This window comes from Typopeltis vanoorti, chromosome 1, assembly GCF_054136105.1.
Source record: "Typopeltis vanoorti isolate ZY-2024b chromosome 1, IOZ_Tvanoo_1.0, whole genome shotgun sequence".
NCBI lineage: Eukaryota > Metazoa > Arthropoda > Arachnida > Uropygi > Thelyphonidae > Typopeltis > Typopeltis vanoorti.
Window position 1 is genome coordinate 139,979,230 of NC_143549.1, and position 15,773 is coordinate 139,995,002.

Sequence of the window (15,773 nt, forward strand, 5' to 3'; positions counted from 1 at the left end):
GTCGTTTATTTTGTACAGCAGTAATGTAGGAAATGATTTAAAGGGAAATATATAGTTGTTAGTAGATGATACAAATCTAGGAAGAGCAAGAGTCAATGAATAAGTTCAAGAAAGGTATTGTGATAGGTATTGTGTAAACAACAGTTAATGATCTCCCACGATGAGTCTTTGATTCCTTGGAGATGCCGGAGAAATAAAATAAAATAATTTATAATGTTAAGCTTGATTCTTCATTATAGTAAAATCAGTTTTAATTACATTATTTGACCATATGGCTCACAGAAATTAAATTTCATTTCTAGGCATCTAGCAGAAAAACATTCCAAGATCATAAAGGACTTATCATCCCTTTCTACTTATAGTGATCCCCTTCTGCATGCTAGTGACAGCACTACTTCATACAGGGAAGTTGGTTTTGAAGGTATATATTAAAGTATTTAATACATTGTATTATTTAAATTTTTTCATTTTAAAATGAAAGAAAAAATGAGTGTAGTGCTGAAGTCTAGTTTCCATCCATATTTTATTCTGTTTTAAGTAGACAATAAAATTTTACATACAAAGCAGCTTCATAGTTTCCTTTAAGAATTGTCAATCCTCAGCGGAAACTATGTGCCCACAAGGCACATAGTTTCCTCTGAGGGTACATTTTAATTAGAATTACAATGTATTAAAAACAACTTGATATTCAGTGATTACTTTCCATCCAAATTACACATCTTAGGTAATTTCTCTCCTACTAAGTTCATCAGATAATGAGAGAATTTCCATTTCATTAATGCAGGGAGTGTTAAGGATTTTAAGATTCAGCATGATAAATATGTTGTCAGTTGAATGAACTTTCCATGATGAGTTAACTGATTCCATCCAGGATGTAAAAGAATGCTAATTATATCAAAGACATTTCTGAATGCATCTCAAAAGTTAACAACAACAACAAAAAAAAAAAAATTGATTTTGAGACAACTTTCAAACCAGTAAAAGAGATTTATTCTATACTGCCTTCCACTAAAGGCAAACTTCTTCTCTTAACTCACATAAGAGTGTACTGTAACAGATTGCTTGCTCCTTCAATCTCTCCTAATTTAACCAAATTGGTCATAAGACATCTGAAGATCAGAACATGCAGTTTACATCCATTTTTTACAAGCTGAGAAATATGATCTTGCAGAACATTGAGTTTCTACTAGCCACAAGGAACCTATGAAACAAAACAAAAAATCTTCACACAAGTATTTTCCAATTGGGGAACATACTTTCCTTGGAAAGGGTACAGAGACGGATGACAAAGATGGTTTCAGGACTGTACAGTTTTGGTTATAAGGATTGGCTGAGGGAATGTGGACTGCAGAGTTTGGTTTATAGAAGAAGGAGAGGTGATATGATTGAGACTTTTAAACTGTTTAGAGGTGGTTACAGGGTTGACACTGGGGAGTTCTTTCTCTTGGTTGAACAAGAGAAAGAACTGGGAAGGAGTGATGACAAGAGGCCATCCCTGGAAGTTACGAAAGGAAACTGTGAGCAAGAGGCTGAGGAGTGGTTTCTTTGCATGGAGGGTGGTTGAACCATGGAATGCATTGCCTGATGGAGTGGTGAGAGCGAGAATGGTCAATGAGTTTAAGGAGTGGTATGATAGACTTTGTTTAAGTTAAGGGATATATATCCCATATAGTTTCTTAGCCAAATAAGAAACTCAAAGAGTTTCATGCCGAATATAGTAGAAACTATATAGAGTTCGGCGATTCCAAGCGTAAGCAAATACCTGGATACTGCAGCAACTAACCCTTAAGGTAGTGCAAGCTGAGGCAACTCATGTCTAGGGTGGAGCAAGCTCCGATCACTATTCTTGACATTTACCCATAATGTGAACTTAGCTCCTAGGAGCTGTACTACTGTTCTACATTATGAGAGGTCACTACCCAGACCGGTTTCAACCTTTATTGAGGTCTCATCAGTGAGTAGGTAGGCCTAGTTAATATCAAGTTTGTAGCGATCAGAACTTACCACCCTTCTATGAGTGTTGCCGAGAGGTGTCCTAATAAATTATTAGACATATGAAGACCCAAAGGCTTCAATTCGGCGACATATAACTTGTTTAAGTTAAGGGATATATATCCCATATTCTTATGGGATATATATCCCTTAACTTAAACAAATTATATCTCGCTGAATTGAAGCCTTTGGCTCTTCACATGTCTAATGATAGACTTTGTGTTTCTTAGGGGGGACCTCCCCTCGATGAGTCTTTTGACAGGCCTGAATAATAATAATAATAATAATGCAAGAGCCTCTTTAAAGAATGCTGTGAAGCACTCTTTGTAGTCAACCTAATCTAAATCACATTGATGGTCTAAAAATTTCAGAATTGTGGGAAATGGTGTCTTCGAACTTTTGCTAATAATCTAGTGATTATTCCTAATATGTATAAAATATGTACATATATGAGGTGGCAGGCAAAATAAAGAAGGTAGTTGTTAAGTTAGCCGTGAAGAGATAACTTAAATTTATCATGTGTAATATCGATAGTTTTAAATTGAATTTTGTTGTACAATAGCTGAGATTGGTATTTAGTGTTATTTGAATTTTAGATTGTGTATTGATTAATAATCATTGATTTGAGGCAAAGTGGCAGTGAGAGTGAGGTCAATGTGTTCATCTGTGAGAAAGATGGATGTGAGCTGAGTGGATTTTTTGAAAATGGTTACTGTGCTATGAATGCACTATGTATGCATGGGAAGTATTGAGGATATCTCTGTTGAGAGATTGAATAAAGAAATTAGTAAGTATAGGTATGTAACATGCTCGTGGAGGTTGCAAACCCAAGTACCGAAGCAAGTGAGAGTGATGATAAATTACATATAAAACTTACAGTAAGAAAGAGAATGTGGCTCTCTCAGTGAGAAAAATAGGCTGACTGATGATAAGATAGTAAATATGAAAGGTGGCAAAAAAGAGAACATGACTAATAAGATAGCCAGCATGAATGGCAATAATAAATTTAGTTTAATCCTTTATCCAAGTGTGTGCAAACAAAGTTTGCGCCTGAAAGTATCTTCAGGACTGGGGTAATGTGGTACAATACCGGGCAACTCCTTGCAAAGGTGGAGCAAGATACCAACACTCCTATCTCAGTATCTCCCATAATGCAAAGCACATCTCCTTGCGGATATGTATAATGTTATGCATTAAGGGAAGGGCCACTACCCAGACTAGTTTCGACCTTTATTGAGGTCTCTTCAGTGGGAGCCAGGCCCAAGTGGAGATACCAGGCAGAAGCATTAGCAAGGTCATCTCCTCCTATAGGAGCTGCCAAACAGTGTGCCACCTTTTGGTGGCACACCTGGGCCTGGCTCCCACTGAAGAGACCTCAATAAAGGTCGAAACTAGTCTGGGTAGTGTCCCTTCCCTTAATGCATAACATTATACATATCCACAAGGAGATGTTGTGCATTGGGAGATACTGAGATAGGAGTAATGTTAGCTTGCTCCACCTTTGCAATGAGTTGCCCAGTGTTGAACCACCTTACCCCAGTTCTGAAGATACTTTCAGGTGCAAAATTTGTTTGCTCACACTTGGATAAAGGATTAAACTAAATTTATTATAGTATAACCAAGTGAAAAATAAACTTTCAACATCTTGTGAAAGAGAAAGGAGTGACTGGTCAGAGATGAATCAATCAACCTAACTGCAGATTCTGTACTGAATCAAGTACTTTTTTTATGGAGCTGTTAGAGGAAAATCATTCTAAATGTGAGAAAAGTAGTCAATGAATGCATAGGTTTTGTTTATATAGTGTAAGATGTTCAGAAAGTAACACCTTGAAAGAAAGAGAAAACCTAAATTTTTGATGCTGAGGAGGCAATATTTATAATATGTTTCCGAGAGAGAGAGAGAGGAGAATAATAATAAAACCCAAATAATGTCCAACCAGCACTATCATGTCATATCATCATTTGTGTATTGGTTTTAATGAATACAAAATACAACTTTGTTCATTAGGTGTGTGAAAAATAACTTCTTAAGTTGAAGAAAAATCCTAGTGTTTTAGATGCTGTGGAAGGTGTCATGTGATGTGATTATGCAAGGAGATAGTAGATGTCAGTGTCAGTCCAAGCAGAAATATCTGATCCTGTCTAGTGATCTGTGTGTGTTATTGAAAGTAAATAGGTGAGCTGAGATCCATTTTGCAAGAGAAAAGGTAAGACCGTGTTTTGCTGGCATTGAAGATGACTAAGTTCTTACCCCATTGAAGGAAGGTATGGAGATCAGTGTTTAAGGCACTGGTTAAAGATGATCTTGAAGCATGGGATGTCTATCCAACTCATTTCACGGTTTGTGAAATGAGTTGGATGAGTGGAGCATACATCATCAGCAGGGCTGCAGATAGAATTAGTGGTGATTGAGGGTAAGTCATTTATGTGTAAAAGAAAGAGAGTAGGTGATAGAGCCGAGCATGAGGCACTCTTGTTGGTGGAGAAGCTTGAATTGAACCTTGGAATTCAGTGGCAAACTGAAGAAAACATTGATTGATTCAGCCAGAGAGGCATGTGGTGAGGTTGTCTGCAAGTATAGAAAAATCAGAACTCCTTTAACTTCCAGAACTCGAGGAAGTTAAAGAGGCAGTCAAAGAAAAGAAGAAAGTGCATTGAAAGTTCCTGGCAAGTAAGTCAGCTTGTACTCTGAGAGAATACAGAGATAAATTATAAGAAAACAAAGCACTATGTAAAATGAGGCAAAAACAAACTTCATGGGGAAACCTTTGGTAAGAAAATAGAAAATAAATATCAAGATTTTTGTAATTTTTTCTGAGGTGCCTCAGATATAGGGTATGGTGATGTATTTAGAGTAATACTTGTTGTGAGGGGGGAAGGGGGGCTTATGGTTTATTGGTTTCAATATTTTTTAGATTTTTTTGTGGGGGGTAGCCATTTGCTGAGAAAGTGTTGTGAATGTGGTTTAGTTCTGTGGTTAGGGCATTGTCATTTGAACAGATAAGTTTAGCCCTGTTGTGTAGTGTCTTAATGACTCCATATTGTTGTGAGGGGGGGGGGGGATGGTGGGATTGTTGGTGAATGTGAATGTATCTGCCTGTATGGCTGGGTTTTCTATAGGCTGAGAAAACCAAGGTTCCATCAGGCTGGTGGGTTTCTAAGAAAGGAAGGCAGTTGTTTTTTTCTTCTTCCAGGGTGAATTTGATTCTGGGGTGTCGGTTGTTTAAGTGTGTTAAGAAGGAGAGGAGTGCATCGGAGCCATGTGGCCAAATAGCGAACACATCATCAACATAGCGAAGCCATATGGTTGGTTTTTGTGGGACAAAGTTTAAGGCTTTCTCTTCAAAAGTCTCCATATAAAAGTTGGCCAAGTGTGGGGAGAGTGGAGAACCCATGGCTGTCCCCTCTATTTGTTTGTAGAATTTTCCTTGCCAAACAAAATAGCCTGAGTTCATTGTGAACTGAAATAGGGCTGTGATATCGGGAGGAAATTTAGCTTGGATTAGCTCCAAGGATTCTTTGAGTGGGATATTTGTGAATAAGGAGGAGACATCAAAACTGACCATTATGTCAGTGTGTTTGAGTGTAAGGTTTTCTATGCTGGCTTTGAAGTGGGCTGAGTTTTTTATGTGTGAAGGTGTGTTGCCTGTATAGTGTGAGAGCTGTGGCCAAATGTTTAGCTAGTTTGTATGTGGGGGGAATCAATGCCATCCACTATGGGACATAATAGCACATTTTCCTTATGTATTTTTGGGAGTCCATAAATACTGAGGGGAGGGGTATGCTATAGGCTCCTTAAGAAGTGACCTTCTTAAGGCACCTGTGGAGTTTTCTGATTTGTGAATTGGTGGGATTGTACTCGATAGGGAGTTAAGTAGCCCGATCTAACAATAGAGCATTCATCTTACCTGTGTAATCCTTTTGGTTAAGCACTGTGGCGTTCCCTTTATACGCTTTGGTGATTATTATTTTCTTGTTTTTCTTTAATTCTAGTAGAGATTTAATTTCCTTACTGGGCATGTTAGTTTTTGATAGTTTTGCTTTGGTCAGAACACAAGCCACATCCAGTCTAATATCGTTGGCGACGTGGTTTGGAAGGTGTCGTATCCCGCGTTCAATTCGTATCAATATCTTCAGCAGGTATTCTTTTGGGCACAATAGCGAAGCTGTGTGACCACGTGAGATAGCGTCGAATGCTTCAGGTTTCACACTAACTGACGAAAGGTTGACTACTGTTTCGGTAGGAAGTTGTGGTTTCGAGTTCGAGTTCTTTTTTAAATTTTCAAATTTTTGATGTGTCAATCTCGTACTTTTTTAAATTCTTTCTCTGCAGCAGCGCATGAGATGTCATATAAAATAGACCAAATTTCGTGGCTTAAGGTGCTTGAAAGGTCATCTTCGAGCCTACATCCAGTTTCATCAATACAGCCACTCTGGTCTTGCAGACCATGCGCTGGATACCCGCCATAGAATGCGGTGGAAGAAAGCCACGATAATACACCGTAGTAAATTCAAATACGAAAGGCTTTTCATGGAATCAGCTTCAGCCCTAAGAAACAATCTAAACCTCAAAAAATTTGAGTGCATGAGACTGCGCCAAATTTGGGAAACCTACATCAGAAGACCTTCAGCCCAATCACCCAAGAATACCAACATTGCCCGCTATGGGACACCATCAGGACTTTTAGGAGAAAGAATAGCTTCCTGCTTCGTCCTCATTTACTGTTCGTTGTGCTTGTGTGCACGTGTCTTGTTTTTTAGGTTCCTGTGAAAATGACAACATGACGTTGCCGAAATACTGGAAGTGTATTAAAATTTATTTTAATGTATATCCTAGTATACGTTGTAATTTCCTTAAGCTATTTAGTAAAAGCGTTAATTCAATAATTAACACTGGACCAGCCTGGTTGGCCGAGTCGTTAGCATATCTGCTCTCCAGCCAAAAGGCTGCGGGTTCAAATCACACTGGGAATGGATGTTTGTGATTGTCTGTGAAAATACTAGTGGTGGTGGTCAGCAGTAGATAGGCGTTGGTGTGGATGATGAAGGTAGTTGTGGTTGGTGGATTGGTGGAGATGGAGAGTTGTAGAGTAGTTGTAGAGTGCCTTTCCCTCAATGAGTCTTTGAACTCCCTGGTGTTATATAATTATAATAATAATAACCTTTCAACAGCTTAAATGTCTCAGTCATATACTACCACATTTTCAGGCTGCCTTTAGAAGAAATCACTCGACAACTGATCAACTTTTCTACTTAAAGGCAAATCAAGGTAACTTCCAGACGAAACCTACCAACTCCACCATTGCAGCTTTTATAGATTTTAGCAATATCTTGGGCAAGGTGTGGAGGCAAAAACTCTTTTCCAAACTTTCTCATATTGGAATAGAAGGGAAAGTTCTACACCCTCTGTCCAAAAAGAAACCGAACTTTTAATAGAAAATAAAACACAGGCTAATTATAATTATTCAAATCATTTATTTCAATCAATATACTCTCCCTCAGCTTTGATACAGTGTTTTACATGGTCAATTAATTTGTTAAATGAGTTTTTTATATCAATTTTTGGGATACTGTTGAGGGTCGTGGTTACTGCCACTTCAACGTTTTCAATGGTATCGTGTCGCTTTCCTTTCATCGGCAAATGAAGTCGGGGGAAGAGAAAACAGTCACAGGGGTGCTAAATCAGGTGAATACGGCGAGTGATCCAACACACAAACTTGGTTTTTGCTCAAAAACTGTCTCACAATGTTCGAATGATGAGATGGTGCATTCACGGGCCACTAGAGGGCTACATGGTATGTAGTGTTTGTAGAGAGCTCCTAAAAAGATAAGTATTATTTTAAGTAATAATTTGTAAATTTGCTTGAATCTTACGTAGTATTGTTTAATTTTCATATCTTAGCTTGGCTGCATGATTTTTTGTGTGTTTTCTGAGTTATTTCAATTAGTAATTTGATAGATATGATTAATAGCGTGCACATGGCGCCAATAAAAAGGAATACAATGGTGTCCAGATCACCATCTTTGTTCAAAAATTTTGATATAAAGGAGTTTATTCAGTGTACTGTTTGTGAGATGTATGCTTTGAGGAGAGTGGTTAAAGTCTGGTTAGACAATGATAGTGGAGTTAATGTGTGCAGAAAGTGTAAGGAATGTGAGGATTTAACGTGTACTTCAGGTTGTGAGAGTGATATCATTGTTGAAAGTCAGAATGTAGAAAATAGTGATATGAGAGGTATGAATAGTGATATTTGCGAGGTAGTACCAGATAGCTGTGAGAGCTGCATTGAAAGTGAAATTGAAGGTAAAAATACAGAATGAATGAATGGATTAACAGATAATAAAAATGATGAGACAGATGCAATCAGAGAGATCGCACGGTTGCACGGAGCGATACATATGGCGAATCGGCAGCTGGAGCGTTGGCAAAAATGTTTACCAAGTGTACCAACTAATAAACGGCAAAAGTATGATAACAAAAATAAGAGTATGATCGTGAGTATAAACAAAATGAAAGAGCGAGTGTTGTACGGAGATTCTTTAGTAATAGGTGTGATAGATGAGAGTTTGATAAATCTTACCAACCTGGTGCGAACATTAAGGATTAAGTGAGTCTATTAAAGTGCAAAAGGAGAGGGTGAAAGAATTGATAGTAGCAGCAGGAACGAATGATTTGAAAGGAGACAAAATGGCTATGAGAGAGGATTTGAAGGAATTACTTGAGGTTGCAAAAGAGGAGAGTGATAGAGTTAGGATGGTGAGCCTGTTTCGGTGGTATGACAGTGAAGAGTATAGAAGGAGGGCCATAATTGCTAATGACTTTATGCATGGATTATGCAGGAGTGGTGTGGAATTTGTGGACGTGTGGAGTGAGTTCGACGGGCGAAAGGATTTATATAAGATGGATGGTTTGCATTTGAATGGATTTGGTGTACGGAAACTTGAAAAGGTGTTGCTGAATGAAATGGAAGTGGATGTGCAGAATCAGGGAAACTAGAGTTATTAAAGGGGGGGGGGAATAGATATGCAGACTTTAGGGAGATAGTTGAGTGTGTGAATGTGTGTAATATGCCCGAGCAAGTACGAAGGGCAACAAATCAGAATGGGATAGTTCGTATAAGGCATCAAAATAGGGATGGAACAAATGCGCTTCTGCAATTCATATATAGTAATGCCAGAAGTATTAAGAACAAGAAGGAAGAATTTTTGGTCTTGGTAGGCACTTCCAGGCCACAGGTTATTGGCATTAGTGAAACATGGTTGACAGAAGATGATATAGCTAGTGGGATTGAATGTGATGGGGTATAGCATGTTAAGGAGTGACAGGGAGAATAAAAAGGGAGAAGGAGTGTTATTAATGAGCTGATGAGCTGCAGCCAAGGAGAATAGAAGTGGAACTGCAGGATAGAGAAAACAGCACATTTGAGGCTATTTGGTGTGAAATTGAGGCTAGCAGAACAAAATATACAGTTGGGTGCTGCTATAGACCAGGTATTGGAATAGATGGTGGAGGTAGTATGCATTAGCAAATAGATGAAATGAGTGGAAGGAGGGTAATTATTATGGGAGATTTCAACTATGGTAACATTGATTGGAAGGAGGAGATGACACATGAGAGAAAGGAATTGGATTTTATGCGGTTATTAAGGGAACTATATGCGACAGCATGTAATGGAAAATACTAGGGTTCAGAGAGTGCTTGACTTAGTAATTGCATCTGAGAATTTGGCCCTAAAGAATATGACCATATTGCCACAATTGGTGAGAGTGATCATAGGGTTTTGACTTGGAAGGTGGCTAAAAGTGTGGAATTTACAATTAAGACAGGGTACATGTGGAATTATCAGGCTGGTAAGTATTACAAGCTTAGGAGTTTGATTGGTTCAGTGCCATGGCATGTAAAACTGCAAGGGTTGGATGTTGATAGTGCATGGGAGGCAGTTAAGAAGTGTTTGTAGGAGGCAATGGCTGATGTATACCTAAGAGTCTGAATAATAAATCAAGTATGGGTTAAATGGATGAATAACACCATTAAGCTTGAGCTGCAAAAAAAGAAACAACTGTGGAGGGAATTTAAGGACAAAGATAAAAGGCAGTCATATGAATGGTATAAAGCTCAGGCCAGAAGGATAACGAGTGTGGTAAGAAAAGCAAAAGCTAAAGAGAATCCCAAACAGTTTTTTCGATATGCTGCAAGTAAAAGAAAAAATGTATATGGCAGAATGATTTTAAAGAATGCCAATGGTAGTGAGATAACCAAATCAGTTGATATAATGGAATTACTGAGCGAGCACTTTGCAAGAGTATATCATCCAGGTGGTGACATTGCAGGAATGAAGAAACCGATAGCTTATATGCGAATTGTGTGAATGAAGTGGAGGTGAATAGTCTATTACAAATCCTCAGTGTCAATACATCTGTGGTATCGGATGGTATACCAGCTTGTGTTACGTGAAGCGGCTAAAGAATTGTCAGTGCCCTTGCCCATTTTGTTTAATTTGAGTCTCGTGTCTGGGTTAGTCCCAAGGGGGTGGGGTGGAAAGAGGGGAAAATAGTTCCACTGCATAAAGGAGGTTCCAAGACTGCTGTTGTAAATTACCAACTGATCAGCATATCAGGAATCATTGTCAAGGTCTTGGAGAAAATAGTGAAGAGGAGAATTCAAGATTGGATAGATGAAAATGGGATACTGTATGGGGGGACAGCATGGTTTTGTGAAGGGTAGATCATGCCTCAGTAACTTGCTCATGTTTTATAACCCAGACGACTGAACTGGATAAGGGTAATGGGTTTACAGTGATTCTACCGGACTGTGCTAAGGCCTTTGACAGGATACCACATGGAATTCTAATCAGTAAACTGCAGCATATGGGGATGGATATAGGGTTGATGAGATGGATAGGAGGGGTGGTTGATGGAGAGATATCAGAGAGTAGTTTATTCAAGAGTAGAGTCCAAAAGACGGCTTGTGACTGTGCCACAAGGTTCTATTTTTGGACCACTACTGTTCAATTTGTTCATTAACAATATAGGAAAGTATCTGAGAGGAAGTGTTCATTTGGTTGCTAATAATGCATAGTGGGGTAGAGCAATAGTGAGTGCATGTCAAAATTTTGCAGGATGATTTGGATGGTTTGTAGGACTGGGCTAAGGAGAATGGATGTCAATTTAATGTGGCAGAGTGTAAGGCTATGCAATTTGGGGTGAAAAGATTAGCAGCAGTATATCACATTGATGGAACCGTACTCCAGGAGATTGATGAGGCCAGGGATTTGGGATTGTTGGTGGATAGGGAGTTGAAGTTTAGGGGGAACATCTCAAAAGTGGCTAAATCAGCTCATCAAATCACTTGGTTGCTGAAAAATACTTTAACAAGTAGAGACAAACAGGTTATTGTTCCTCTGTATCGAGCCTTGATAAGACCCCATCCAGACAACTGTGCTCAGATATGGGCACCAGGGTTTCTTCTGGATGGGGAGGAGGCGGAGAGGATCCAGAGACAAGCGACCAAGATGATAGCAGGTCTATGGAATGAACCTTATGAGAATAGCTTGAAGATTTGTGGGTTGCAGAAATTAGTTGATAGGAGGAAAAGGGGGTGATATGATTGAGACATTCAAATTACTGAAGGGTTTCTATTAGATTAATTCAGAAAATATTTTTGAGAATAGGACTGGTGGTGGGAGGACTAGGGGCCATACATGGAATCTTGGGAAGAGTGTGGTTAGCAAGGGTGTTAGAGCTAGGTTTTTTACTTGGAGAGTGGTGATTGAGTGGAATAAGCTGCCAGAGTCTGTTGTGGGTACCATGACTATAAATGAGTTCAAGGCAAAGTATGATAGATACTGTGTGAATGTCAAATGATTGTTTTTGACATGATGTTAGGTCCTCCCTCGATGAGTCTATGGACTCCTTGGAGTTGTCCGTAATAATAATAATAATTATTGTGCAAAAGTGACCAGCTGCCTGCATCACAATATTCATGCTGTACGCGACGAATTCTCACTATCAATTGCTTCAAAACTTTGAGATAACTCAGCACTCTGGTACTTTGTCTCATACTCAAAACACCACGTTTCATCAGCAGTAACGATCGTTTCAAGGAAGTTTGAGTCCTTTGGAGTGTTTTTAATGGAGTCCTTGCTGTATTCAATTCAATTCTTTTTTTTTTTGTTGTCAGTTAACTTGTGGTGAACAAATCGCGAATTCAATTTATGAAGACGCAAACTCTCAGTCAAAATGTTGTGCACAGTCGATTTTGGAATCCCAATTCATCTTCAATCAATCTCACGGATGATTTTGGGTTTTCTTTGATGACATCACGTACTTTTTGGATGTTAACTTTGCTAAGTCCAGTTTTTGGATGGCCCGGCTTTTCATCGTCCTCAAGCATCTCACGACCATTTCGAAATCGCTTAAACCACTCAAAAACTTGAGTACAGGATAAGCATTCATCACCATATGCTTTTTGAAGCATTTGATGCATTTTGGTAAAACTTTTACCAAGTTTAACACAACAGTCAGTTGCAGCTCTCTGTTTGAAACTCATTTTCCGACCATTCGTCAAAATATGCTGTCACTCTTGGCACCATGACTCGGCTTCTAATGATGATACAAACATCATAAACAGTTGACACAACACTAATGAAGGTTGCTGCTTTTGACAACAAAAAGATACAACAGGTGACATGACTAGTTTCTTCTATTTTCGAAAAGGTCGGTTTCTTTTTGAACAGAGGATGTAAACTGGATTTATGACTTTTTAAGAAATAGAACAATTTGAGTTAGAATAAATAATACCTTCAAGGATTTGAAGGTATTATTTATTCTAACTTCTTCAAGGCAGCATTTTGAGCCCACTCCTTTTTACCATCTACTTAAATGACTTAGATAAAAATATAAATAAAGAAAAAACAAAGATAGCTATGTTTGCTGATGATTTGGTCCTATTCTCTGCTCACAACAACCTAGAAACAGCAGGTTACTTAAAGCCAATGAAAGTTTATCTACATACTGTGAAAACCAAAAAATCAAAATTAACCCTACTAAATGAGAAATTTGTGTATTTACCATTAATAACCACCTCAGAACATGGAGACCAAAGATTTAGTTAAGCAGTCAACTAATTACATTTAATGAAAACCCCAAATACTTTGGAGTTATTCTTGATCCATCACTAAGCTTCAATAACATATTAACAATGTTGCAGTCAGAGCAAAAAGAAGACTAAATATCATGAAAAGTATCTCAGGTAAAAAGTGGGGAGCTGATGCTAAACCTTAAAAGTAACATATACCTCTATTATCCGATCCATAATGGAATATGCTTGGGGCATGGGTCCCATGCTACCAAGCGCGTCCCCGGGTTGCGGATAGGGGAATGGCCTCTGTACAGAGGTTAGCTGCGAATAAACAGGGAAACCTGTGAGTAAGCAGTCGTGGAAAATGGGACGGCATCTACCAACAGGAAGTGGTGAGATAGACAGTGGCATGGTTATCTCTATAAAAAGCCATACATTTCCACTGACGGGGATGCGACATGGCAAGATGTAACTGCCATTAAATAAGTTACAGCCCGCTGGAAGTTGGGGCAGCAACAACTTTCATGCTGATCAGCAGAAGATCACTGTAAGTGACAACGGTGTAAAGGATACTGTGGTAGACGGATAATCATGAGGAATGAGAAACGGCTAGCACACTGAACCTCTCTAGAAGGCTATTGCTGGACAAGGAAGGCAAGGGGGATACCACCTTGTTCTTTTTTTCCCTAGTAAGATAGCAATATGGATGGACATTCTAAAAGATAGTAAAGCACACAATGGCTCAATACTTGTGCACGGCAGGGGAAGAAGCAAGGCTTCCCAGGTCGTAAACCAGCGAAATCCTTGTACATTCATTGGGACGTGGAATGTGAGAACCCTCCTACAAATTGGAAAATTGGAAAATTTGAAGAGGGAAATGGATAGATTAAAAATAGCCATATTGGGAATTAGTGAAATGAGATGGACTGGAACTGGAGACTTTTGGAGTGGTGATTACAGAATCATTTATTCAGGTGATGAGACAGCAAAAAATGAATTCGCCATGGTTCTCAATAAGGAATGGGGAAGAAGAGTAATTAACTCAGTAAAATGTAGTAGCAGATTGATAATGGTAAAACTAGAAGCAAAACGAACAAATATTATAATAATACAAGCTTACATGCCTACTAGCGACCACAGTGATGATGAAGTTGAGAGAGTATATGTAGATATTGAGAATCTAATCAAACTGACCAAGAAGGAAGATAATCTTATTGTCATGGGGGATTGGAATGCAGTCATTGGTGAAGGCAAAGATGGTAGAGAGGTGGGAAAGTATGGACTTGGATGCCGAAATGAAAGAGGAGATAGACTTTTGGAGTTCTCCCACCAATTCAATCTGATCATTAATCATACCTGGTATGAGGTACCAAAAAGAAGAAGGTATACTTGGAAAATGTCAGGGGATATAGGAAGGTACCAAATAGATTATGTTATGACAAGAAATAGATTTGTTGTTTATTATTTTAACGGTATAATAGAACACAGACACTAAGTAAATAATTGATTTATTAACTTGATGCTGATATTTCGCTGGTATTATAACCAGCATCTTCAGAGCACAAAAACACTGTTTGTCACAATACGCGAGACTAAAACAACATGGTGTACATTAACAAAATTGTAGCAGCAACACAAAGACTAGAGTCCTGATTTTGGCGCCCTCTATCTGGAAAAAAAAAAAAAAAAAAAAAAAAAAAAAAAAAAAACGCTATCATATATTGCTAGAGTCCTAGAAAAGTGCTAGTTTTTCCTTAATATGACTGTCTCCCAAATCTTCGGCAAGTTAATACAGCCATATTTGTTGAGATTTGGAGTGTGTTTTAGGGCTTCTGTCGCCTCTAAGAACAATCTCTCTGATTTATATTACAGGTTAGCCTTCTTAAAGAGGTGCCGAGACACCAAATTAATACCGAACTGTTTTAAAATCAAAAACAAGTTCCACTCAGCCAAAGCCCAACGCATCTATAAACGAGCGAGTGTAGCGCTTTTACGCGAACAAATTAACACCACTCGCCGGGAATTAGCACAGGCAAATACAACCATCAGCGCATTACGAGAATCACTGCATAATATTCTAAATACTGAACTTTGGCAGATCTTAGAGAACATCACCGACGCAACGGCAAAAAAAGAATTCGACAGAGTTAAAAACCGGCACCAAAAGAAGTTCGAAAATCTACAACAACGGAACACCATACAACGACCGCAATTACAACAAGACCTCATCGTTGTGAATCTATCGTCACTCACCTTAAGCAAAGAAGCCACAACTGCTTTAAGTCGAGGGCACAACTTTGCCATAACTCCCAAGCAAGTTCCAAAAGCCGAAATAATGGCATCCATCGAACGAGGAATTTACGACCTGCCTCCAACAATAGCTAACAACATACGTTTAGATGTGGCCAACATCCTAATCAAGTCCAAGCCTCCAAAAAGTAATATCCCACATAAGGAATTCATTGCTATAAAAGAGCTACACAACAACAGCCAGATTACCATAACAAAAGCAGACAAAGGAAATGCAACCGTGGTGATGGACACAACTGAATATGAAAACAAAATGCACACACTATTACAAGATCAGTCAACATACAAAATTATAGATCGCAATCCCACCAACACACAAAAGAATAAGGCACGAAAATTATTAAAAAAAGTCACTTCCTGGCCCAAAGACACAGTTAACAAACTCAAACCC

The 15,773-nt window shown here is 38.6% G+C and overlaps 1 protein-coding gene across 1 annotated transcript in view; it reads left to right on the forward strand.

The window, feature by feature from the left end:
* The window catches only part of LOC150110475 (NCK-interacting protein with SH3 domain), a 243,092-nt gene that overhangs the window by 95,241 nt on the left and 132,078 nt on the right, over positions 1-15,773 (forward strand). The window contains exon 3 of the mRNA XM_090394047.1: positions 303-421. Coding sequence (XP_090250173.1) covers positions 303-421 — 119 coding nt within the window. The remainder of the gene's footprint in view (positions 1-302; positions 422-15,773) is intronic.